Genomic DNA, 26,134 nt, shown 5'->3' with positions numbered 1-26,134 from the left:
TGATAATCCGAATACAATAAAAGAGTAAAATATAATGTATGGCAACAATATAACACACTATGGGGGTAATTTATCACATTATGTAGGCTCCATGTGACAGTTTTATGCCTGTCCTTGGAGCTCCAACACCTGTCAGATTTATTAAAGTGGCTTTTAGCTCTTAATAAATCTCTTTGCAGTCTTCTTTATGCTACGTTGCAAAAAACATCAAAAGTCGCGGCACATTGACCAGGGTGGAATGCATGAATTCAATCCTAATGTGATAACTTGGCTATGCACATTTAATGAATTTGGTACAGGCAGGGTCTATATCAAAGTTACTTTTCACTGCCCTATGCTCATTTGGCGCAATGGAAAGTCATTGAAAAAAATCTGCATTTGCGCCACAACTGTAACAAAACAATGCCAAACGTAGAGAGAAATTTGACTAGCATGCTAGAAAAATTGTGATCATACTCCAGTGCGTTCTTGGTGCATTTTTAAACTATGTTTTTAAACTGGTGCATTTTTTAATTTTTACCATGCGTTTGGTTGGTGTGAATCCATTATTCTTCATTTGTGGAAGTTTTAAAGGGCATCTGCCACCAGGATGAAGGACTCTATGCATAGCTGTTATCGGAGCCTGGAGCCCCTCAGGCTCATTTGCATACAGTCTTTCACTCTGGTGGTAGATGTCCTTTAAAGAGAACCCGTCATGCAAAATAACCCTCCTAAACTAAATATATTTTCATAAACTGCCATTAGAGAGCATTGCCTCTATCCCTTCATTGTCCCTCTACATGCCTGTAAACCTAAGCAATGAGGTCCTAAAGCTGTATGCAAATGACCTGTGAAATGTCCAATGAAGCATTAGCATATTCAAGCTGTCCACTCTATTCATGAGTGGGAGGCACAGCCACACCCCCAGTGCTTGACTGACAGCCTGTATAATGATGTGAGGCTGTATAATGATGTGCTTCCTGGTGCTGGTGGTCACGCCCCCTGCAGCCTGTGTGTGCATGTGTGTGTGTTTAGGAGAGATACAGCAGCTCCAGGCAGCCATGTTACAGCAGAACATGTCAGATTCATGTGTAGCTGATGTCTGTGTCTCTCACCTGTATATTAGGAGGATGCAGCATGTCAGCAGATGCAGCACACACACTAGCCATTATTACTATACATTACACACAGACATGAGCAGGGGGAGGAGAGGGGAGGGGGAACAGGAGTGACATCACTGCCTCTGACCATGTGACCAGCCTCATTTACATAATAAAGAAAAGATGATTTTACAATGATTAATGTATGAAATAACTAGATAAAGGCTGTGATGGGATCCTTGTGAGCTGCTCCAACAGGTAGAGGTGACAGGACAAGTGACACAGACCTGATGACAGGTGTCCTTTAACCCCTTAAGGACGGAGGGTTTTTCGCCTCATTTCTCGCTCTCCAACTTCAAAAATCCATAACTTTTTCATTTTTCCGTGTACAGACCTGTGTGAGGGCTTATTTTGTGCGTAACAAATTTTACTTTCCCGTAATGTTATTTATTTTAACATGCCATGTACTGCAAAGCTGAAAAAAAATTCCAAATGTGGAAAAATTGAAAAAAAACCGCACGTGCGTCACGTTCTTGTGGGCTCAGTTTTTACGACTTTCACTCTTCGCTCCAAATAACACGCCTACTTTATTCTTTGGTTCGGTGCGATCGCGGTGATACCAAATTTATACAGGTTTTATTGTGTTTTAATACATTTTCAAAAATTAAACGAATGTGTACAAAAAAGAAAAAAATTTTTTTGCCATCTTCTGACGCTAATAACTTTTTCATACTTTGGCGCACGGAGATGTGTGAGGGGTCATTTTTTGCGAAATGAGGCGACGTTTTCATTGCTACCATTTTGAGGTCTGTGCGACATTTTGATCATTTTTTATTTCATTTTTTATGTTATGTAAAAAGGTGTAAAAGTCGCATTTCGGACATTTGGGCGCCATTTCCCGCCTCGGAGGTCACCGCCGGCCGTAACCGTTTTTATATTTTGATAGATCGGGCATTTTGGGACGCGGCGATACCTAATATGTCTGTGATTTTTACTGTTTGTTATGTTTTATATCCGTTCTAGGGAAAGGGGGGTGATTTGAACTTTTAATATTTTATTAATTTTTTTTATTTTTTAAACTTTTTTTTTTCACTATCTTTTAGACCATCTAGGGTACATTAACCCTAGATAGTCAGATCGCTGCTACCATATACTGCAATACTTCTGTATTGCAATATATGGCATTTTTGCAGCACATTCATTACAATGAGCCACTGGCTCATTGTAACGAATATGCAGCTGCCAGATAGCCTCGTGTCAAAAGAAGACACGAGGCTACCATGGCAACTGATCGCCGCCCCCCGATGACGTTCGGGGGCGTGGCGATCGAAAAAAAGATGGCGGCGCCCACGCGCCGCCGTCTTTTAAACGCCGCCGGCGACTTTGCCGGCGGCGTTTAGGGGGTTAATAGCCGCGATCGGTGCAAGCACCGACCGCGGTTATTAGCGGTGGGGGTTTTGTGCAAAATGCAAAAACCCCCACCTTTGTATGAAGAGGACTCAGCCCGTGAGCCCTCTTCATACATCCCTTATACCTCTGCGCCGTAGAGCTACGGCGCAGAGCGTTAAGGGGTTAAGCAGCTGTGAAAATGTTAATACAGGTGCTTACACTCCCAGCAATGAAGAAAAACAGATTCAAACCCCAAAAAGGCATGGTAGACATAGTGCGTTTAAAAATGTACCAAGAACTGACCAAGAACGCATTGATCTGTGACCGCACCCTTAAAGATGTGTTAAATTTATTAGCAATTGTGGGATATATTATAAAATTAGCACTAATAATACAAGGCTGATTTACAACTGGTAAACACAATGGGAAAGGTTACTGAGAAAATGATTGTAACGTTCCACAGGTGTAATGCTAGACTAGAAATACAGGTTCTATAGATGCCACAAGCATGGTGTTTGAGTGTGGGATGATGCCTGCCAGGGATCAGTCCATAGCAGGGGGGGGGGGGGGGGGGGGGGGGAGGTACATACATTGCATTTGGAAAGTCATCAGAATTTACTACTTTTTCAACATTTTGTTAGGTTTAGGCTTTTTGCTACAATAAAACCACTTCTACTTTTCCTCTCATGGACATAAACATTCAGACCCTTCATTATGACACCCAAGGGTGCGTTTCCACATTCAGGTTTTCGGATTCAGTTTTTGAAGTCAAAAGCAGGTGCGGTATTTACAAGCGAATCGGTAAGCAATCCAATGCTTTTCACTGGAGACGCTAATGAGTTCGGGCTGAGGCATGGCCCCTATGCTTCTAAACGCATTGCTAGTGGTAAGTGTGACCGCACCCTGATGCTACCCCTTATCTTTTTCTTTACCCTATTCCTGGTTTGGGCGGGTGTGAAGGGGCCTTTAAAGTTAGCAATGGATTTTTTAATGTTTTTATGATGTTACGCCTCTTTTGGAGTCTACCTCTGGTAAATTCAATTGAATGTAAATGTGCAACACCCCTGCCAACGTATAGGCAAGGGGGTAGTTCAAATAAGGCCCTCTACCTGTCAGGATCCATCTGTCGAGCCTTCTCTCACCCAAGGGATAATCTTAGGTAATCTGCTGTTGAGCGTTCTGGCCCATTGCCTGCTGTCTACTGTTCAATAAAGACCCGTGAGTTAATTTGCACAACGTTGCCTCCGTCTGATCCCTGGATACGGCTGTCTACCACCACGGGCTTCCCCATCCATTACCCAGTGACCTATCTTACAGACACTCAGCTTCTCCCTCCATATTTTTTGCACACACCACCCTGCTGGAGACCTGCCAGGCTGTAGGACAGCGCTCCGGTCCACATACCAAGCACCGTGACACTAGCGTGCCAAGGCCGCAACATGCTGCACATGCTTTCGAAAGACATCTATACAAGGTCTCACAGCTGAACTGAAACACTGAGCCTTCAAAAGGAAAGAAACTGCCTGCAGCGTTGAGAGAGGGTTGTGTTATGGCACAATCTTGGGAAGGGAACAAAAATTGTTTGCAGGATATGATGACTGATGAGGTCACTGATACCATTTGACAACTTTACACTTGATCACTTTTTATTCACTTTTTTAATGGGGGCAAACGGCGAAAAAGTGGCAATTCAAGATTTGGCTAATTTCTGTTACAGGTTTCAACACATGAAGTCATTTTTATATTTTGATAGATAGGACATTTTGAGATTTGTCAATAATTAACATGTTTATTAAATTTTACATCTGCTCTAGGGAAATGGGTTGATTATAATGTAATTTTTTTTAAAGGCCCCCTAAGGAATGAACTTGAACCCTATGGGGTCTGATCACTTATACAGTTGTATTGCAGTATATTGTAGATATACTGCTTCTATATTATATTTTGTCTTTTGACAACCGTGGGAGCCTTTCCATGATGACACTGGATGAGCCGACTGGTATTGAAAGATGGCGGCACCTAGTGTCGGACTGGCCCACCAGAGCATCAGAAAATCCTCTTTTGGGCCTCCACTGTATAATGGGCCCCAAAGATCTTTATTTGGAAGTAAATGGAGTAATAATTTGATATTACGATCTATTTAATATAAAATGATTCCATTATTATAGATTATTAGATCTTGTTTATGATACATCATACATGATATGATTTTTTAAATTGTATTTTATGATTGAAGGGTGGGCCCTTAAGATCACCTCCTCTGGTAGGCCCAATATATGCCAGTCTGACTGGCCAGGTTAACATACATATTGTACATTTAGCTTCCTCATTCCAGAACTAACATATTCAAGTTATCCAAGTACATAACCTGCAAGTCCTGGAGGACGCCTGTCAATGGTGCATCACTACGTCATACAGATTAGACATGAGGATACAATGAAATAATTTAGCATCTTTATGTCAATGAATGAAGCTAATGGGCAGTCGTTCTTACAACAGATGTCTGGGTGTGACATTGAAACAGGATGTGTCAGTCATCTGTGACTATTCTCTGAATTCAATGCTTTCATGTGACGCTATGAGGAACAATAAAACAACCAAAAATGGTACAAAGCTTCTCAAGAAGAATTATTTCAAAGACAAATGTCTTCATATTTCTAAAGAAAAAATGTAAAGGGGTTTTCCTATTTCAGAAAGTAAATGTTATTATCCTTTGTATGAAGCAAAAAGTTCAACAATTTTCCAATATACTTTCTGTATATTTTCCCTTAGTTTTCTAGATCTCTGCTTGCTGTCATTCTATAGTAAGATTCTATTTTTACTTCCAATGGACACAAATCAGTCTATGGTCACACAGGTGCACAGCTCATTTAGTATCACAGAGAGTAATTAGAGCTGTGTTATATAACGAGCCGTGCACCTATGTAAATATGAACACATTTCTGTTCACTGGGAGTAAACATTGAAGCTCTCTATAGAATGACAACAAGCAGAGATCTAGAAAACTGTGAGGAATTGATACAGAAAGTATATGGGAAAATTGAAGAATTTTTCATCAAACACACAACATAATTTATTACAGGAAATAAGGACAACCCATTTAAAAAAACACAATGGCTTGGATGTGTGCTTTCTGTATATGGCTGTAGTCCCCAACATAGAATTCAAATACTTTTGATGAAAAATTCCAAATCTGCTGGACCAAAAATTTTTAAAGAACACATGCAAAAACTGTAAATTTTGTCTGATACTGAGGGAGCTAATTACCCCGGTTAAACTCAATGTAATGTGATATCCGAGTTTAGCAAAATGCTAAGAATTAGTTGGCCAAACTGGTTTTTCTGATCTATTTACTGTAAATGTGGATATATATGTGTGCAGCATATGTAAAAGGAAAGAAGATTTTCTTGTTTCTTTCAATCTGATGATGGAGGTGAAGGTTTGTTTGGTAAATGCATTCTTATACCTGAATGCGGGCATCTGTATTCATGGTAAAACTTGTATAAAACTGCACTCATAAAACTTTTTGGAATCTGTGGCTGATGTTTGGGATTCTCACCAAGCACAGTGCCATACAATGTATATTGGTTGAGCTTGGTATTGCACATCACATTCACTTCAAGCAGACCATGCAACCAATGGACCCGTTGCCTCAAGTATGGGGAGTGTAAGGAGCCCTCACCAGAGAGACGCTACCACCGGAAGCTGGGTCTACATGTTGAATCCCAACTGAACTGTTGCTAATAACTTTTTCCTGAGGATAGCTCTTCAGTATTAAAATATAACAATTGTAAAACTTTTTTGTGCCCACATAAAAAATCCCAAATCAAACTGACATGGTCCCTTTAAAGATTATTTTTCATTCATGCCGCTTTAAAAATGTACTAAAAAAACCTCCAGGGGACGTACATATTACAAAAGAAGGTACTGTTTGTGGGCTAGGGGGGTTGTGTTTTGACAGGTTCCCTTTAATGCAATGAAGGAGGGGAACATCTCCGATAAAGAATAATGTGCTTCCCGTCCAGAGCCCCAGTATAAAGACATTTGGAGAGACTTATCATACGCCGGGATTGTGGCCACCCCTCACGGGCTTAGGCCTCTTGATGCAGTGATAAATCTCTCCAATTTTGTCTGAATTTCTGAAGTAATTGATGAATTTGCAAACCAATGGCAAAGCAGCTCATACCTAGGCATTTCTTCACTATGGATCAAGAATGGTGGAGGAAGTTAAATTCTTGATAAATAGCCCCCTTGCTGTTCTGAATAAGGAACTGACTGTGCTGAACAGATATTATGCCTGATAAAATGTTAGTGATGTTGCTGATAGGAGGTGTGAGGGTTCATTGTTCTACTCCATTATAGGAACAGAACAACAACATTTTTTACTGATACAAATGGCAGACCTTCCAATTAGCATCACCCTGACTTAGAAAACCACCTTTCCACAATGTTGTTCACAACAGAAAAATTGTGCAGCAGCATTACATTGTCTTCTGATAAACTAAGCCAATGTGGTTGTATACGGAAGAGCTCAATATAATCAGACAAAGACAACCATTTACCATCTCCATCATTTAGCTGCAGCCTGTATCTCAGTCTCCTCATGCATTCTTCCTCTACTCCACACCATCCCTCTCCGGCCCTGCATATGACAGGAGGGAGTCGGATGAGCGTGGAGGAAAGGCAACTAAAAAATAGGCGCACAGGTTACAGATGGGAAGTCCAGCTCTTCATAGTAATCAGGAACGTTAGACTCCGCTCACTAAAAAGAGACGGCTCTTCTGACTCCTGAATGGCCCCCCTTGTGATTACATGGGGAGTTGCTTTCAGGCAGCCAGCTACCCATCCTCACTACACTTTTAACCCGACATTAATGGGAATGGCCCATAAGCAAGAGGCAGGACTCAGTGAGTCACCGGCTCTCTAATAAGAGCCGACTCCCGTTGCTCGCAATAAAGAGATGGCTCTTAGAGCCGACGCGTTCGCAAATGACCCATCACCACAAACTCACGACAAATTGCTGGCATTGACCCCGGTAATGTGAAATTAAGTTTTAGAAAATACTGAAATAATTCAGAATGCTGGCACAGGCATTTTTAAAAGTAACATAGCATAGGCTATGTCACCAGCTAAAAATCCCATTCCTGGTGACCGTTTCACTTTAAACCAATAAAATTGTGTTTGCATACTTGTTCCTCATCAGTAAGGGTAAGGACATTATTCTTATTAATCCTGATAAAATATTATAAGGAACAAGTATCCATGATGATGTATGGGTGTAAGGGTTAAGTGAACATCACAATTCACAAGTTTTGTCTCAACTTACATAAGACCATTAGGTAAGAGTTTTATGGTCTAATGAAAAATGATGGGAGAGGCATATACCTATGCAGGCGGGGCTTTATGAGTATGTCGATGGAAGCCTTTCCTCAGTGCAAGACATATGAAAACCTCCATAAAGTTTGCAAAAAAACACATGAAAGACACCCATACATGAGAAATAAGATTCTCTGGTCTGATGAGACAAAGTTTCAACTTTTTGGTATGAATTCTAAACCAGGCGTCGCCCATCACCGGCCAAATACAATCCCAGCAGTGACACATGGTGGTGACAGGATCATGCTATGGGGGTGTTTTTCAGTGCAGGGACAGGACCACTGGTTGCAATTGAAGGAAAGATTAATGTGGCCAAGTACGGAGATATCCTGGATGAAAAGCTGTTCCCGAGTGCTCTGGACCTCAGGCTGGGCAGAGGGTTCGCCTTCAAACTAGACAATGACCCTAAGCACACAGCTAAAATAACAAAACAGTGGCTTCAGGACATCTCTGTGACCATTCCTGACTGGTCCAGCCAAAGCCCGGACCTAAACCCAATTCAGCATCGATGGAGAGACTTCAAAATGGCTTCCACCACTATTCACCATCCAACCTGAGGGAACTGCAGAGGATCTGCAAGAAAACATGGCAGAGGATCCCCAAATCCAGGTGTAAAAAACTTGCTGTCTCATTCCCAAGAAGACTCCTGGCTGTACTAGCCCAAAGGTGCTTCTACTCAATACTGAGCAAAGGGGCTGAATACTTATGGCCATGTGTCCATTGAGGATCAGAAGGAGATGGACAGCATGTGAGTTAAATATGAGTGTCACAGGAAAGTGTCTGAATACGTATTTCTTATTTCCATGTGATATTTCAGTGTTTCTTGTTCAAGAAATTATCAAAAATATCTACATTTCTGGTTTTCTTCTGTCAAGATTGGGTGCAGAGTGTACATTAATGAGCAAAAAAAACTTTTTTGATCATACCAATTGGCTGTCATAAAACAAAGAGTGAAAATTTAATCCACTTACCCACTGTAAGTGAAATAATTTCTGACTCCGTATTCAGCAATAATATGTTAGTGTTATTTAACGGAAAGAGATTTTATGTGTTTTGTTACGTACAAAGTGAATTTGTTTTTTATTAAAAAAAAAACAAAACTTTGCCTTAGCAATGCCCTAACTGAGTGTTGCGAAGGAAAATTCTTAATCACAGACTGCAAGTACATGCAAGATTTTTGTTCTGCCTCTCCTCTCCCTGCCCTGTGTTTCCCCCATTAAGCAAAGCTCATGTAAAGTATCTGTCTTTTACAATGACTGTCTAGCACTGATCTCAGACAGCCTGGCACTTCTCTATCTTCCTCAATCGCTTACTGATTAACTAGCCATAGGGCAGAGGGAAGAATATAGAGGAGAGCTGAGCTATCAGTGTAAAAAACAAGGAAAATGGAAGACATATCACAATAAGCATGCGGAAATGTCAAGCAATGGAGACAGTTTCCAGTAAATTTGATCTCATACAAGGATCTTTTAAAATGATGACTTTGTTATTATTTTGCAGTTTATTGGGATTACTTATTAACAGTGTGTTGTTTGAGGTTTTTTTTTTATTTTGGTGGCGTCCCTTTAAAAGCAAAAGTCAAAAGTTCAGCCCACTTCCAACCTCCTCAGCTCCTCAGCTCCTCATAAATTGGCAAAAGCAGTTTGGAACCAGGCTAAAACGGCTGAAACCCCCTTATGGCATAACTCTGGTTTACCCAAATTATTTAAAGGGAACCTGTCAGGGCGATTCTGGACACTAAACCACCCACAGATCCTTATGACCAATTAAAACATTTTTTAATAAAAAAAAAAACTGATTTTGGGCGATTTCAGTTTTATAATTTTCCAAAGATATATTCATGTGGATAGAAGTCTATGAGATATGTATGAAGGCTATGCATAATTATATTTTATGCTTCAAAGGTGTAAAACATATAATTTTCTGCTTGGGGCACATTTTTACCATCAAAGCCAATTATTGCACCTTTTTTTTTTTATAAAAATGTACTCACTGAATAATAATTGTGTGATTGCACCAGTGTCTTTAAACTGAATCTCGACTACGTATAGGAGTCCAAAAATCTATGGTTGTAACAGAGTTAGGCTACATTCACACGATGTGGGTCCGTTCTACCATAGTATGGCAGGCACACATCAACGGCGGGAGAGAGCGCTGCTCACCCCTGCCCCTCTCCATAGTGATACATGGTGCACGGCGCAGTATTCTGGGGAAAGATAGGCCATGGCCTATCTTTCTCCCGGCTATGGAACAGTACGGTGCTGCACCGTACTGCTCCCGTAAGTGTTGTTTATCATACTTGATAAATTTCCTTTAAGTAAGTAAATGAATGTATGTCATGAGGAAAATGCAGCTGTAAATCTGCTTCAGTACATTGAACACTGTGCATGACTTGCATTGCGTGCTAGCAAATACAACCTTTAGGGGATGATCATTTCACAAGCTATTGGTTACCTAACAATCAATCATTACCACAATCCATGTTGTTCTGTGTCACCCAAAAGTCCAACAATTATTTTTGTTGTCAAAAGAGTTCATTTACTTAAAGGGAGTGTATAGCTCCAAGATTACCCCACAAGTAAAACCTGCATTACTAACTTTACAGAGCTGTTATTTTAGAGAAAATTCCACTTTTAAAATAAGCAGCCTCTCAGTGTACCGGGGTCATGGCTGTGCACAGTGGTGCTTCGAAATGTTAATTTGCATAATTTTTCAAGGATAATTGTCTCGAAGATGAAAGATGGAAAAGTATATCTAAAATACGTATATAGTTTCCCAACACAGCATTGGTTTCGCTTGTGGATGACTTGGAAAGTGATCATTGAGTTTTCTTCAGGGAGTCATATAAAACATCAAATGCATAAACCCGGACTCTTCAGATTCCTCATCAGTGACTTCTCACTGAGGAAGTTGCAGCAAAGGCCATGGTAGCTTGCGTTATAAATACTAAGCGTACTTCCTGTTAGCAGTGTCAGTTTAATTGATGAAATATCGTAATATGTAGGCGCTTCCTTGTCTACATAGATTTGCTATCTAACATCTGCATTTTACATCTATACAGAAATAGTGTGTGTGTGTATGTATAGATCTTTAGATATAAAAAACATAGCCATGTACAGGCAGTCTCCAACTTAAAGGAAATCTACCACTTGATTTGATGCATTATGAACCAAACATACCTTGAGAATGCTGTAGCTACACTGATGCAGAAACATATCTTGTTTAATCACTGAGCTGAGTGGTTTTGCAGAAAATAACAATTATAACATTCAGGACCTTGGGAAGGCAGGGTGCTGCTAGCTGCCACACATAAACACATTACACATGGAGCTTCCTGAACTGTTCAGACAGGAGTAATCAACCTGATCTGGATCACTCATACACAGCAGCTGGTGCAGCGATTGATTACTTCTGCCTGTCAGGCAAAACAAAGTGATTACATCATTCTCTAGTGCAGTGCATAACTAATGTAAGAGGAAAAGCACTGGGCCAGGCACAGAAGCGACAGAGCTTCAATATCATAATTTTATAATTGTTTTTTATGCAAAACTACTCAGCTCAGGGATTAAACAAGATATGTTTCTGCATCACTGTAGCTACAGCAATTTCAAGGTAGGTTTGGTTTATAATGCATGAAATCAAAAATGGTAATTTTTCTTTAATAACACCCGACTTCATTAGCCCCAGGCAGCAATGATAATCTGTAAGAGTAAAAGCTGTAAAGTGTCTGCAATTAAAATTTATCTTAAATCTTTGACAGCCCAATTTTTTTTTTCAGATACTTAACAAAGTATACCTGTTTGGACTTATACACAAATTCAACTTAAGAACAAACCTAAAGAACCTATCTTGTACGTAACCCAGGGACTGCTTGTATCTTCTGACATTAAATAGGGTGTCTTAATAAACCTCTAATAAGTTGGAGGTTTAAGATTATCTGGAGGTGGTGATACTTTCAGAAGTTGGCTCAAACAGAAAATCCATCAAAATGAGGAGTCTTTGTCTCCTTTAGAAAAAGGACACTTGCAAAATAGTTACCCCAAGTGAAAATGTGTGTCAGAAAGTCCAAAGGCAAATTTTGACTCTGTATTTGACATAGATTAAGTAATTGGCATTCGGGGGGGGGGCAACGGTACCTGCTTTAGCTAAAGGTAAACAGAAGTGGTGAAGAAGAAATCCATTGGCTGATGTGGGTCCCAAGACCTCCTGAAACTTCTATCCAGACACAGTGCATAAAACCTGTACTAGAGCAACACAGGAGCTGGACGAGTATGCATTCTTTTTCATCTCCACCCCTGCCCCCCTAGGAGATTGCAAGGTTCCTGGTAATTAAATGATCAATCACTTTGATAAGAAAACTAAAATTTCTCAGCACTGTTCCCACATTAGCTAGTTAGTGTATGTTTTTTTATATTACAACTTTACTTACAAAACATAAACTTCTTAAAGTGTAACTTCGATTTCATAATGATTTTTACCAAATTGAAGTGTGGAGAGTCTAACCTTCCTGTCTTCGCCCTGAAGGGGAGTATAATTTAGATTGCCCACTGTTCCCTTGATGCTTTTAGTTCTCTCATTAAAAGAAATCTACCATCAAAATCCATCATGATAAGCCAGGGGCACTCATAGATCCAGGTATCTTAACTGTAGCTATCTTCTTATATTCATTATCCATGGTCTCCTACCTTCTGAAATCAACTTTTAAGATTATGCTAAAGAGCCAAAAGGTTTTTGAGAGCGTTAAAAGAGACCTTCCATGTTAATTAATCTACATCTAATTCCTACATGCAAATCCATTGAGCTTTGAATAGTGTACATACAGGAAAGTGACTTTAGTGACTAGTCTGGCAGCCGTCATCACATAGAGGAGCATGGAATAAGTAGTACAAACCAGTAGTGAAACTGCTACATGAAGTGTAGACTATGATGTGTGAGGACTAAGGGGTAACAGTGCCATATTGTGTAGAAAGTGTAAGGAGAGCAGAGGCTGAAGGGGATGGTTGCTGCAGAGGAGTCTATGACACAGCTTGAGGTGCAGAGAGACAGAGAAAGCTCTGCAGAATCACATACTGGGATAAGGGAAAAATAGGGAACAGAGAGGTCCTTTAACTCACTAGGTACATACACACACTCCAACTCCAGAATGGCAAATTTTTCTCACATAATGTATTACTTGCTGACAGCTCTGATAGACAATTCTGCTCAATGCCTTGTGTGCACCTTTATTATGTGTGAAGAAACAAGTCCAGTGTCTCAGATATCTTCACAGTTCTGTTCCGTTAACTGTATTAGAACAACAGAAATACCAGCAGCAACTGCAACACTAGAGCAGTAATATAAAAATCTCTTGAAAATTGCTCATTTACTCTAAAAACATGTTCCATTAAAAGTTTGTGTGAAGCCACAGATTTGATTTCCTACTGGAAAAACAGGTAAACGAACATGTGAGAACTTGCAAATGAATACTCGAAAAGAAGATCCAATTAAATTGTAAGTGACACATAATGAATTGCACTGGTGGGGCAAAAATCTATGACTGCAGAATGACAAACCATTGCCATGAAACAGGATTACACTACTCTAAAGGGGAGTTTATCACCAAGTCCATCCCAAGTGAAACCAGCATTATGTCAGACACTTTATAAGCTTTCCACAAATACATTTCCTGTTTCTCAACAATCTGTCATTTTAGAGAAAAAATGTTTTTTTTTAATCTTTATATAAACTGCCATCTCGGTGAACCAGTGGTGGGGTCATGCAGGCTGGCGCAGGTTTTACACTTCTTACTGCTGAGAAGCAACCAGCACCCCCCCCCCCCCCCCCCTTACAGAAGGACTGACATCCCTAAGGGTGATGCCACACATGGCGTTTTGAACCCGTTTTTTGGGCCGTTTGGAAGCAGTCCGTCCAAAAACGCATGCGTTTTTTAACGGACTGCTTAAAAATGGACCAAAAACGGGTAAAACGCCATGTGTGGCATCACCCTTAGGGTGCTGTCACACAGTGCGTTCTTGGACCGTTTTTAAACGCATGTGTTTTGTATGTTTACCATGCGTTTGGCTGGTTTGAACACTTATGCCCCTTATGGCAGCACCCTTACAGAAAGAAGGTAAATACAATAAGAAATACTGTGAAACAGCAGGTGTAGCCCCGCCCCTGGTGATCTACAAAGCTAATTTGCATAAAGATAATTACATTTTCTCTAAAATAACAGATCACTGTGAAATAGAAAAGATATATCTCAATGGGTCTTCCATATTTCTCACAAACGTCATGGCTATACGCATGATAATGGGGATGGACAGTCCTTTTCCGTTGCATTTCCCTTTATTGCTCCCTTTTTCCAAAAGGAGTATGCACCATTTAATGTGCAACACAATGTCCTGGGAAGCTGCAAAAAAAAAAAAAGAAATATGGTGGAATTGAGAAAAAAAATGTAGTTTACTGTTCAGTCCATATTACACATCTTCTTTGGGTTAGTTCCAAATTCTCTTGTGGGCTTGGATTTTTCAGCTTTCACTGTGCGCCTCCAAATGACATGTCTACTTTTATTCTTTGGCTCAGTACGAACACGAGGATACCAAATTTGTATACATTTTATACTGTTTTTTTTTTTATTTTGCCATAATATGGCGCTTATAACTTTTTCATACTTCAGTGTACGGAGCTGTGTGTGGTGTCATTTTGTTAGAATTTTGATGACGTTTTCAATGCTGCCCTTTTTAGGATTGTACAAACTTTTCATCACTTTATTCTTGCTATTTCCCGTTACGGGGTTAGACACAGTGAAAACCGTTATTATATTTTGATAGATCAGGCATTTTCGAATGCGGCGATACCTAATGTGTATATGACTTTTACTGTTTATTTATATTTATAACAGTTCTAGGGAAAGGGGGGTGATTTGTTTATTATTTTTTTATTTTTATTTTTTTTTTTTACTTTTTTTGGTTTACTTTTGCTGTTTTTCAGACCCTTTGGTTGTCTGATAGATCCTACCATATACTGCCATACTACTGTAGTATATGGGGATTTTCCTTCTCATACATTACAATGTGCAATTAGCACATAGTAATGAATGGGTTAAATCTAGACAGCCTTGGACCTTCGGAAGACCCGAGGCTGTCATGAAAACCGATCGCCGTTCCCCCGATGATGTCACGGGGAGAGACGATCTTCAACAAGATCTTTTTGAAGCGGCCGGCCGCGGCGATGTGCAGGTTAACACTTTCGATCGGTGCTAGCACCGATCGCGGGTGTTACCGGTAAGTCTTTGTCTTTGCTGTGATACATGCTATTTCGTCTTGGGTTGTTAAAGGGTTAACTGTCTGTATATCCAGTTCTGTAGCTTAGAGAACCACAAGCCTGATGCAATTAGCAAGATGATATATCTTTATCCAGTACAGTTCTAGGTACTTAAGAAGCCAAGATAAGGGAATCTGAAGTGATGCTCCCAATTTAGTGTCACATCATGACTTAATATCTGCTCTCTTCAGCTCATTTGAATTTGTCTTTGGAGGAGTTTTTTTTTTATAGATAATCAGGTGAGATTTCACATAAAAGAGGGAATTCTTGAAAGGATATTTCCTATCCTACCTGAGGATGTTACGAGTTTAAAGGGGTAAAATCTGGTGACATAATCTCTTTAAGGAGGAAGTAGGAAAAAAAGAAAATGCCTCAGCAGTGTGACACTTGTATGTTACCATCTCCCATGACAAAACTGTTACTAAATCCAAGAACAAGGCTCATCAAAGGAGGAAACAAAAGACAGGCCCCTATAAAGTGGTCCCAGAGTTTCTGCATGAGGCTCTTTGGTACATGACGTACAGCCTTAGATTTGGCGCAGAGGTCAGGGGAAATCAGGGGAATTAAGTCAGTTTTCAAGAATTGTGAAACCTCAAAGGGGAAGTTCTTGCTTTAAAAAAATAAACATAGACACTCAACTGCTACTAAGTCTTCCTTGGCAGCTCTCCGTCTCCTTATGTCAGGACATGCTGACAAATGTACACAGAGGTCGCACTAACATTTCTCCAGAAGGGTAATAATACTCCACTTACTATTTTTGGGGAGTATTTTTAGCCGAGGAGGAGTATGAAAATTTCGGTAATAGATATATATAACTCATAGCCGTCTATAATGTTAATAGACGCTATTTATGCAAAAAAATCATCTCAGTCACTATCCTCTGTGCTGACATAGTAAATTGTGGCAGTATAATTATTACATAATGCAGTAAACACGGGGTACACAAGCCTTTTCTTCGTCTCCTCATAAAGTTCAATGAACAGACTATGACTGACCCTGTCGCTAGTGCCTTCCCCCCCTCCCCCTAGTGGGGGATGCCACCGACCAGCAGCGCGCACACTCATACCAAACACTGGTGGCTGCTGCACAGGCCTACAGAATGAGCAGGGAGCCCCGCAGGCCATATGTCTCCCCTGGACCTGCACTCTTGCTTTGGCTATCTCTGGCGCACCGTTTACATGGATCACTGTATCATGTGTCCTGCTGCGCGCTACAGGGAATAATTGCCAAGCGTACCTTTGGAAATTATTTTAGGGGTAATGGTGCCTCATCATGTGTCGATGACGCATGGTGAGGCGTTAATGCGATCTCTGAATGTACACTGCACAAATGGCAGCTGATGCTTTCCTATCCAAAGCGGTCGTGTTCCTTTCATTCAGACTGAGCCATTGATTGGCTGAGCGGTCACAAATGCAAGGAAAGCAATACAAGAAGGACAAGAGATGAAAGCCACTGCTGGAGCCATGGAGGCCTCCAAAAGCTAAGTATAGGGTTGTTCACTTATTTCTGATACCAAACCTACTTAAAATGACCCCTTAAAACTTGAAATGTAATACATCTTTATTCTTTTTTTAACAGCAAAAAATGTAATAATATGAAAATCTTATCTACTAAGAGGGTTAAGTGACAGCAGAATAGATGCTTCAGTAACAGCAATAATGGAAATAATATCAACTCGCACAGACTCCAAATTTTGCAAAAAATAACTTATATAGAAAGAACATGGATAAATTATTATCAGATTTAATCCACACGGAGAGGATAAAAATCAGTCTGCCACAGTTTATATGTACATTGCAACATAACATATAAGGAGTATGTAACATATATCGTATATACTCGAGTATAAGCCAACCCGAGTATAAGCCGAGACCCCTAATTTTACCACCAAAAACTGGGAAAACCTATTGACTCGAGTATAAGCCGAGGGTGTAGTATACAGCCAGCCCCAAGTGGTATACAGCCTGCCCCCCTAATGTATACAGCCTGCCCCCTCATGTATACAGCCTGCCCCCTCATGTATACAGCCTGCCCCCTCATGTATACAGCCTGCCCCCTCATGTATACAGCCTACCCCCTCATGTATACAGCCTACCCCCTCATGTATACAGCCTACCCCCTCATGTATACAGCCTGCCCCCTCATGTATACAGCCTGCCCCCTCATGTATACAGCCTGCCCCCTCATGTATACAGCCTGCCCCCTCATGTATACAGCCTGCCCCCTCATGTATACAGCCTGCCCCCTCATGTATACAGCCTGCCCCCTCATGTATACAGCCTGCCAGCCTGCCCCCTCATTTATACAGCCTGCCCCCTCATGTATACAGCCTGGCCCCTCATGTATACAGCCTGCCCCCATGTATGTTGGGCACATTTAAAAAAAATAAACTTAATTCTCGGCGATACTCACCCCCGATCCTCTGCGGTGGCTCTCGATCCCCGGCAGCGTCTTCTGTCTTCTCTTGCTGGCGGAGGAGCGTCCATGCGATCTCCCCGGCGGCGCTCACTATGATGCAGCGGTGTCGCCGCTGATGAAGTCACACCGCTGCATCATAGTAAGCGCCGGCGGGGAGATCGCATGGACGCGACTCCGCCGGCAAAAGAAGAAAGAAGACATCCGCAGCCGGGGATCGAAAGCCACCAACGAGGATCGGAAGCCGGCGCCGTGGATCGGGGGTGAGTATCGCCGGAAGGTGAGAACTAAGTTTATTTATTTAATGTGCTGAACTTCGGGAGCCGCCGCCGGGTATCGGGAGCCGCCGCCGGTGGATCCGGGCACCGGAGGGTGAGTATAAAATTTTTTTTTTTTTAATTGACTTGTGTATAAGCCGAAGTGAGGTTTTTCAGCACATTTTTTGTGCTGAAAAACTCGGCTTATACACGAGTATATACGGTAATTAAATATGATATATTATGGTAACATTGTGTCAACTACAAAAGCTACATATTTCCTTATCTACTAATCAATTGAAAGTTTACAAAATACATTCCATTATGAGCTACAGCTATGTCATGGTCACTGAGGTTCTTCACACACAGAGTTGATCAGAGAATGGCCCCATTTTCGCAGTTTATTTTATTTTTTAATCCATAAGACTATAATTATACAGTACAATGCACTTCATACACTTTAATTTGTTTTGGACCTGTCACCAGACTTTGACCACCCTGACTAACAATGCCTGCTGATAAAGGGTTACAAGTCCTCCCCATATCACCATCATATCAAAATTAGATGCCAGTGGGGCACTGTAATTACAGACGTTTTTCAGATATGCAAATTAGCTTTTGTGATTCATGTCTGGTATCTGTGATTCTCTATACATTCCCACCACACTACTGATATATACTGGTAGTACTACAGGTCACAGCACAGCCCTATACATTACCACCACACAACTGATATATACTGGTAGTACTACAGGTCACAGCACTGCTCTATACATTCCCACCACACTAATGATATATACTGGTAGTACTACAGGTCACAGCACAGCCCTATACATTACCACCACACTACTGATATATACTGGTAGTACTACAGATCACAGCACTGCTCTATACATTACCACCACACTACTGATATATACTGGTAGTACTACAGGTCACAGCACAGCCCTATACATTACCACCACACAACTGATATATGCTGGTAGTACTACAGGTCACAGCACTGCTCTATACATTACCACCACACTACTGATATATACTGGTAGTACTACAGGTCACAGCACAGCCCTATACATTACCACCACACAACTGATATATGCTGGTAGTACTACAGGTCACAGCACTGCTCTATACATTACCACCACACTACTGATATATGCTGGTAGTACTACAGGTCACAGCACTGCTCTATACATTACCACCACACTACTGATATATACTGGTAGTACTACAGGTCACAGCACTGCTCTATACATTACCACCACACTACTGATATATACTGGGAGGACTACAGGTCACAGCACTGCTCTATACATTACCACCACACTACTGATATATACTGGTAGTACTACAGGTCACAGCACTGCTCTATACATTACCACCACACTACTGATATATACTGGTAGTACTACAGGTCACAGCACTGCTCTATACATTACCACCACACTACTGATATATACTGGTAGTACTACAGGTCACAGCTCTGCTTTATACATTACCACCACACTACTGATATATACTGGTAGTACTACAGGTCACAGCACTGCTCTATACATTACCACCACACTACTGATATATACTGGTAGTACTACAGGTCACAGCACTGCTCTATACATTACCACCACACTACTGATATATACTGGCAGTACTACAGGTCACAGCACTCCTCTATACATTACCACCACACTACTGATATATACTGGTAGAACTACAGGTCACAGCACTGCTCTATACATTACCACCACACTACTGATATATACTGGTAGTACTACAGGTCACAGCACTGCTCTATACATTACCACCACACTACTGATATATACTGGTAGTACTACAGGTCACAGCACTGCTCTATACATTACCACCACACTACTGATATATACTGGTAGTACTACAGGTCACAGCTCTGCTTTATACATTACCACCACACTACTGATATATACTGGTAGTACTACAGGTCACAGCACTGCTCTATACATTACCACCACACTACTGATATATACTGGTAGTACTACAGGTCACAGCACTGCTCTATACATTACCACCACACTACTGATATATACTGGCAGTACTACAGGTCACAGCACTCCTCTATACATTACCACCACACTACTGATATATACTGGTAGAACTACAGGTCACAGCACTGCTCTATACATTACCACCACACTACTGATATATACTGGGAGGACTACAGGTCACAGCACTGCTCTATACATTCCCACCACACTACTGATATATACTGGGAGGACTATAGGTCACAGCACTGCTCTATACATTCCCACCACACTACTGATATATACTGGTAGTACTACCGGTCACAGCACTGCTCTATACATTCCCACCACACTACTGATATATACTGGTAGTACTACAGGTCACAGCACTGCTCTATACATTCCCACCACACTACTGATATATACTGGTAGTACTACAGGTCACAGCACTGCTCTATACATTACCACCACACTACTGATATATACTGGTAGTACTACAGGTCACAGCACTGCTCTATACATTACCACCACACTACTGATATATACTGGCAGTACTACAGGTCACAGCACTCCTCTATACATTACCACCACACTACTGATATATACTGGTAGTACTACAGGTCACAGCACTGCTCTATACATTACCACCACACTACTGATATATACTGGTAGTACTACAGGTCACAGCACTGCTCTATACATTACCACCACACTACTGATATATACTGTTTACTGCTCTATACATTACCACCACACTGCTCACATATACTACTCTATACATTACCACCACACTACTGATATATACTGCTATATACATTGTAATAACTTCTAAGCATTATACAATGTTGCAACAAGTATCTGGAAAGTATGTACAACACATATAAAAGTCTACCTGCTCCATGCTCTCGACATTTCCCTCTATGCTCCAGTGTGAACATTGCTCTGAGCTGAAGTTAGTAGCACTGTGCAATCCATAATACAGGTGCTGCTACTGTACCTTGCCCGGGGCTCCTGTGATGTCACTCCACCTGCTCCCGGCCTCCTGTGATGTCACTCCATCTTCTCCCGGCCTCCTGTGATGTCACTCCACCTGCTCCCGGCCTCCTGTGATGTCACTCCACCTGCTCCCGGCCTCCTGTGATGTCACTCCACCTGCTCCCGGCCTCCTGTGATGTCACTCCATCTGCTCCCGGCCTCCTGTGATGTCACTTCACCTGCTCCCGGCCTCCTGTGATGTCACTTCACCTGCTCCCGGCCTCCTGTGATGTCACTTCACCTGCTCCCGGCCTCCTGTGATGTCACTTCACCTGCTCCCGGCCTCCTGTGATGTCACTTCACCTGCTCCTGGCCTCCTGTGATGTCACTCCACCTGCTCCTGGCCTCCTGTGATGTCACTCCACCTGCTCCTGGCCTCCTGAGATGTCACTGACCTGGGGTCCGTTGCCAATGAATGCTGCCACTTCTAGTGCCGCAGCTGCGGAAGTGTGAGCTTTCAGGCTCCTCATGAGGAAACACCACAGTCCCGCCCATTTAGGAAACTGAAAATGTGTGTAACGTGCACATTTCTTTCCTCCCTCTGTATGGGGGAGTCTCAGTCCCTACTGTCCCCCTGCTGGCACCAGGTCCCCTGGTAATGGCCTGTGCTATATGCTGGGGGAGACACAGGTGCACACACCGCTGTACTGTACACACCTGCAGTGCGGCAGCGCCACCTAGCGGCTATACTAGCGTGAGCAACAAAGGGTGAACAGGATGCAGGAAAGAAAACTTACTAACGTGTTCAGAAATGCTGAAGGTTCTTTTTTTTTTACAATTATAGTCTTTTATATGTTCATCAAACTGTTATAAATGTGGACTGAACCCACTTCATTTATTTTGCTACCTGCTTTGACCTCTGTTCCAATTTTTCCCAATTATGTCACTGATGTAGAGGTTTGTAGGTAAAAGTTGTTTCAGGGCAGCATTTCCCTTGTGTTTTTTTTTTTTTTTTTTTTTTTTGGGGGGGGTGGGGGGGGGTTAAAAGGCAGCAGGAAACGGCTACATCCTGAGTGTTTTTTTAAGTATTTTTGTGGTGTATTTGCGGTAAGAGATCTGCATGAAGTGAGTTTTGCGTAAAGTTTTCTATTTTTTTTCTATAAGCACTAAAAATGGAACCTCAGGAGGATCTTTGTACCTGTACCATATGACAAAAATCCACTAAAAGCCAATATAAAAGTAAATGTGCCCCACAGAAACCACAAAGGGATGTGCAGCTCCATTATCTGTGGTGTTTCTGACTCTGGGAACTGCAGGAGTCAGCTGATCCGTGAGGGAACGAAGTGTCGGACACATATTTTCTATGATTTTGCGCTGGTGTGGAATCTTAAAGCATAAGGTTGAATATTGTTTTGGGATGTGGTGAACATTTGTCTAATATACATCATTAATAAATTCCTTTTAAGAAAAAGACTCAAGCTACTCCTCCAATACAGAATGGATTCCAACCTGTATAGTGTGTGTCTATAGAGGCCGCATTATCTCACGTATAATCCCAATGTAATAATAATAATAATTCTTTATTTATATAGCGCACACAGATTACGCAGCGCTGCACAAAGCATGACAAATCGGTCCCTGTCCCCAATGGGGCTCACAATCTAAACACCCTAACAGTATGTTTTGGAGTGTGGGAGGAAACCGGAGTACCCAGAGGAAACCCATGCAAACACAGAGAGAACATACAAACTCTTTGCAGATGTTGACCTGGGTGGGATTCGAACCCAGGACTCCAGTGCTACAAGGCAGAAGTGCTACTCACTCAGCCACCATGCCTCTGTGTTTGTTTATACAGCTCTTCGCTTGACGTTTGAATATAGCGCTCATAGCATACTGCAGCCAGGGAGAGAGCAAAAAGGGTTAACACCAGAGGCGTAACTAGCAGACTTGTGAATGGGGCCCCCTTAAAAATAAAAATATATATTTGTACACTCACATATGTGAGTTACAATCACACACATTTATACACTCATATATTCACATATTTATATACTTATATACATACATTATATACAGACTCTATATAATCACACACATTTATAGACTCATATATTCACATATTTATATACTTATATACATACATTATATACAGACTCTATACAATCATACATACATACAGTATACACACACCACATACCGTATGTGGTTCAGCAATTCTTTTGGTGAATGAAGTGACAGCTTGCCTTTAGGACTCCTCTTATCAATGGGATGTGTACTAAAAAAAACAGACAGTGTCCATTGATGAGGGGATTAGCAATAGATAGTTGTCCATTTATCAATAATAGTTAAGGCACAGCACAGACTTGTAATAAAAGGCTCTCCATGAATTACACTGCAATCAATTGGAGGCAAATATCTTCTGTTACTTTTTTTTTTCTTTTTTGCAACATTTTCGCCACAACAAATGATGCTAATGAAACAGAAGTGCTATGGTGGGCGTTACCTGAGCACCTCCGTGCTATAGCTTTACAGGTGGTTACACTGTGCAAAGCACTCCCCCCCTCCATATGTGTGAGATTAAAGCAGGCAGAGGGAGGGGGAAGAGATGATGAAGCAGGGGAAAGGGGAGACTGTGTAACACTCTGTGAAGACCAAGCATGGAGGTGCTCAGTAATGCTAACTTAACTCATATATACACACTCCTACACATATACAAACACACATACAGTGCCATATACAGTACAGACATACAGCATATATAAAACATACACCATATTCACATACAGCATATACACCTTACATATATATATTATATACACATCACATATATGTTATATAGATATTGGGGCTCATTTACTAACGGTCTGAAATGCGATCGGATTGTGCTGCATCGGCGCCGGCTTTCACGCGACAGAAATCGGGGGGCGTGGCCGTCGGAAAAACCGACGGATTCTGAAAAAATGCAGAATTTAAAAATTTGTGTCGCAAGAATAGCACTGACATAGACCGAGACGAAGAAAGGGAACTCCGGCGGAATTCAGCCCAGCAGCGACACCTAGTGGATATTGGGCGCACGACATTAGTGAATCCAGGCAAGCCCTGAATCAATGTTGAGCAACGCGCCACGGGATCGCAGGATGGGGCACATACTCCATTCTTTAGTGTCTGGTTAGATGGCAGGGTCTCCTGACACTGCGGGTCCCATAGCAGCTGCTATGGCTGCTGGCATTGCAGTTACGCCTCTGTGCGTACCTCTCACGTTTTCGTTACAGATTTATACCAGATGTTTAACTAAAATAAACTCATTGTGAAGTGTCATTTACTTTAACTGCTACCAATATTTACCTTACATTAAACTCAAACAATGCACGCAATTATATACCGTTCTACAGAACCGAAAAGTCACTGCTCTGGAACAAGACTCTCACCAGTATTCCACTAGAACAGTCTGTCACCACTAGGGGGAGCATGTGATTTATAAATATTATGTAGTCATTTGTCTATCCCCTATAGCAGTGATGGATAACCTATGGCACTGGTGCCAGAGGTGGCACTTAGAGCCCTTTCTGTGGGCACTCAGGCCATCACCAGAGATGACTTCAGTCCCTGCAGTCCCAGACAGCCCAGGACTTGCTGTGCACAGAAGTATTTTAAAGTGACAGCTCTACCTGGGACTATTTTTTGCTTTATTGGTGACCTCGGAGTGCTGCTATCAATGAAAACTGTGACAGAGAAAGGACAAATTTCTGTGTTGGCACTTTGCGATAAATAAGCGGGTCATTTGTTGTAGTTTGGGCACTCGGTTTCTAAAAGGTTTGCCATCACTGCCCTATAGTAAAAATTCAAGTTTCCCACTATCCACAGGAAAGGGGATAACTTGCTGATCGCTGGAGATCCCAGTGGTGGTACCCCCACAAATCGAAGAATGGAGGTCTGTTGTACCCCAAATGAACAGTGCAACTGATTGCATATGTGCTGTGCTGCTCTATTCCTCCCTCTGTTAGTGCCATAGACAATAAATAGAGCGTAATTGTTCAACAGGGGTACAATGGACCCCCCAGTCTTTTGATCCAGGGGATCCCATTCTTAGGGAATATGAATGGACTCGACCTGCACAAGAGTTATCACTGTGATGATAAATCATATCCCATCTTTTCCCAGTGTACGGAGAGGTACGGGTCTACACGTGTGTGGCACCGTATCGCTTTGTGTGCTCATTGCCATCTATGTGGGATGTATGTATGGCTGCAAGCTTGCGGCAGTACATACGTCCCGCATACCTTCGTGCAAATGCAACCTGTTAAGACTATTAAGTTAAATTTAACCTGCGCTTAGATGGTCTTAATTATTTTTGGCGCACAGACTATTTTCCATCTGGCCACTCCCTTTTAGTCAGGCTAGTCGGAAAAGTGTAAAAAAAAAAAGATCTAAAAGCTGTGATAAATGTTGCAAGGCATTTCAATTCGGCAAGCTCTGTTTAGCGCTTCGTCATCTGCGTGCAATATATAAATAAAGAATTATTATTATTATTTTAGAGAGTTTTTGGCGTAAAAGATTGTCCCTGTTGATTCAAAAGTCCCAGGACACCCTTTTATTTCAGAAGCAAAGCGGAATATGACATCTAATAACCAAGCATGTAAATAGTAAGAGGGTTTATCTTTTAGGCTATGACCTGACAATGGTTGCCATCTTGAAAGCTGTCATATTGGATATTTGCAATCGACATTGGTCATTAAAAAATGAGCAATTTCTCTCCCAGTTCAAAAGTCATTAACGCAAGTTGCACCAACAACCAGGAATGATCCCTGTGATGCACATCTATGTGCTGAAAGCGCTGGATCCAATATTATGAACACACATGACAATATATAGAAAATCTTTCTGCTTATAACATTTATATTTCAGATCAGTGCTAATTTGGTAATCAGGCACCAAAGCTAAATCTCAAAATGGATATCTATTGTCAGGATCAGCGGTAGTGGACCCACTAAACCACCGCAAGCGATGGCGTAAGTTAAGGTAAAGAGGGTAGACCAATCGTCCCAACAGGCAGAGACAAAGTGCCGTAGATAACAGCCCAGGGTCTGATTACAGCAATAGTTTTCAAAGGAAATAATTCTGGTCTTCCTTGATAAGCTACATGACCACAAGATAGGTTCCTTGGATTTGTACTTAAGTTGAATTTGTATGAAAGTCGGAACTGTATATTTTATCATTGTAGCTCCAGACAAATTTTTTTTTTGTCCCAGTGACAAGACACTTTACAGCTGATCATTGCATCCTGGGACTAAAGGAAAGCATCCAGAGAGGTCACAGTGGCCAGAGAGGTCCGTCTGTAACTAGG

The 26,134-nt window shown here is 41.5% G+C and overlaps 1 protein-coding gene across 3 annotated transcripts in view; it reads right to left on the bottom strand.

Moving 5' to 3' along the window:
• Nucleotides 1-21,519, bottom strand: part of TEC (tec protein tyrosine kinase) — a 62,864-nt gene extending 41,345 nt beyond the window's left edge. The window contains exons 1-2 of one of the 3 annotated variants that reach the window (XM_072124684.1): nt 21,216-21,519; nt 20,813-20,992 (exon numbers count right to left, since the gene is read on the bottom strand). Coding sequence is in view for 1 of the 3 variants with exons in the window: in XM_072124671.1 (XP_071980772.1) it covers nt 20,708-20,727 (20 nt within the window). In the remaining 2 variants the exon portion in view is untranslated. The other 2 variants (XM_072124676.1, XM_072124671.1) reach the window with 2 other exon arrangements.
• Nucleotides 21,520-26,134: the final 4,615 nt, after the last annotated feature.

This window comes from Engystomops pustulosus, chromosome 1, assembly GCF_040894005.1.
Source record: "Engystomops pustulosus chromosome 1, aEngPut4.maternal, whole genome shotgun sequence".
Lineage (NCBI taxonomy): Eukaryota > Metazoa > Chordata > Amphibia > Anura > Leptodactylidae > Engystomops > Engystomops pustulosus.
This window is presented reverse-complemented; position numbering and strand designations above follow the sequence as displayed.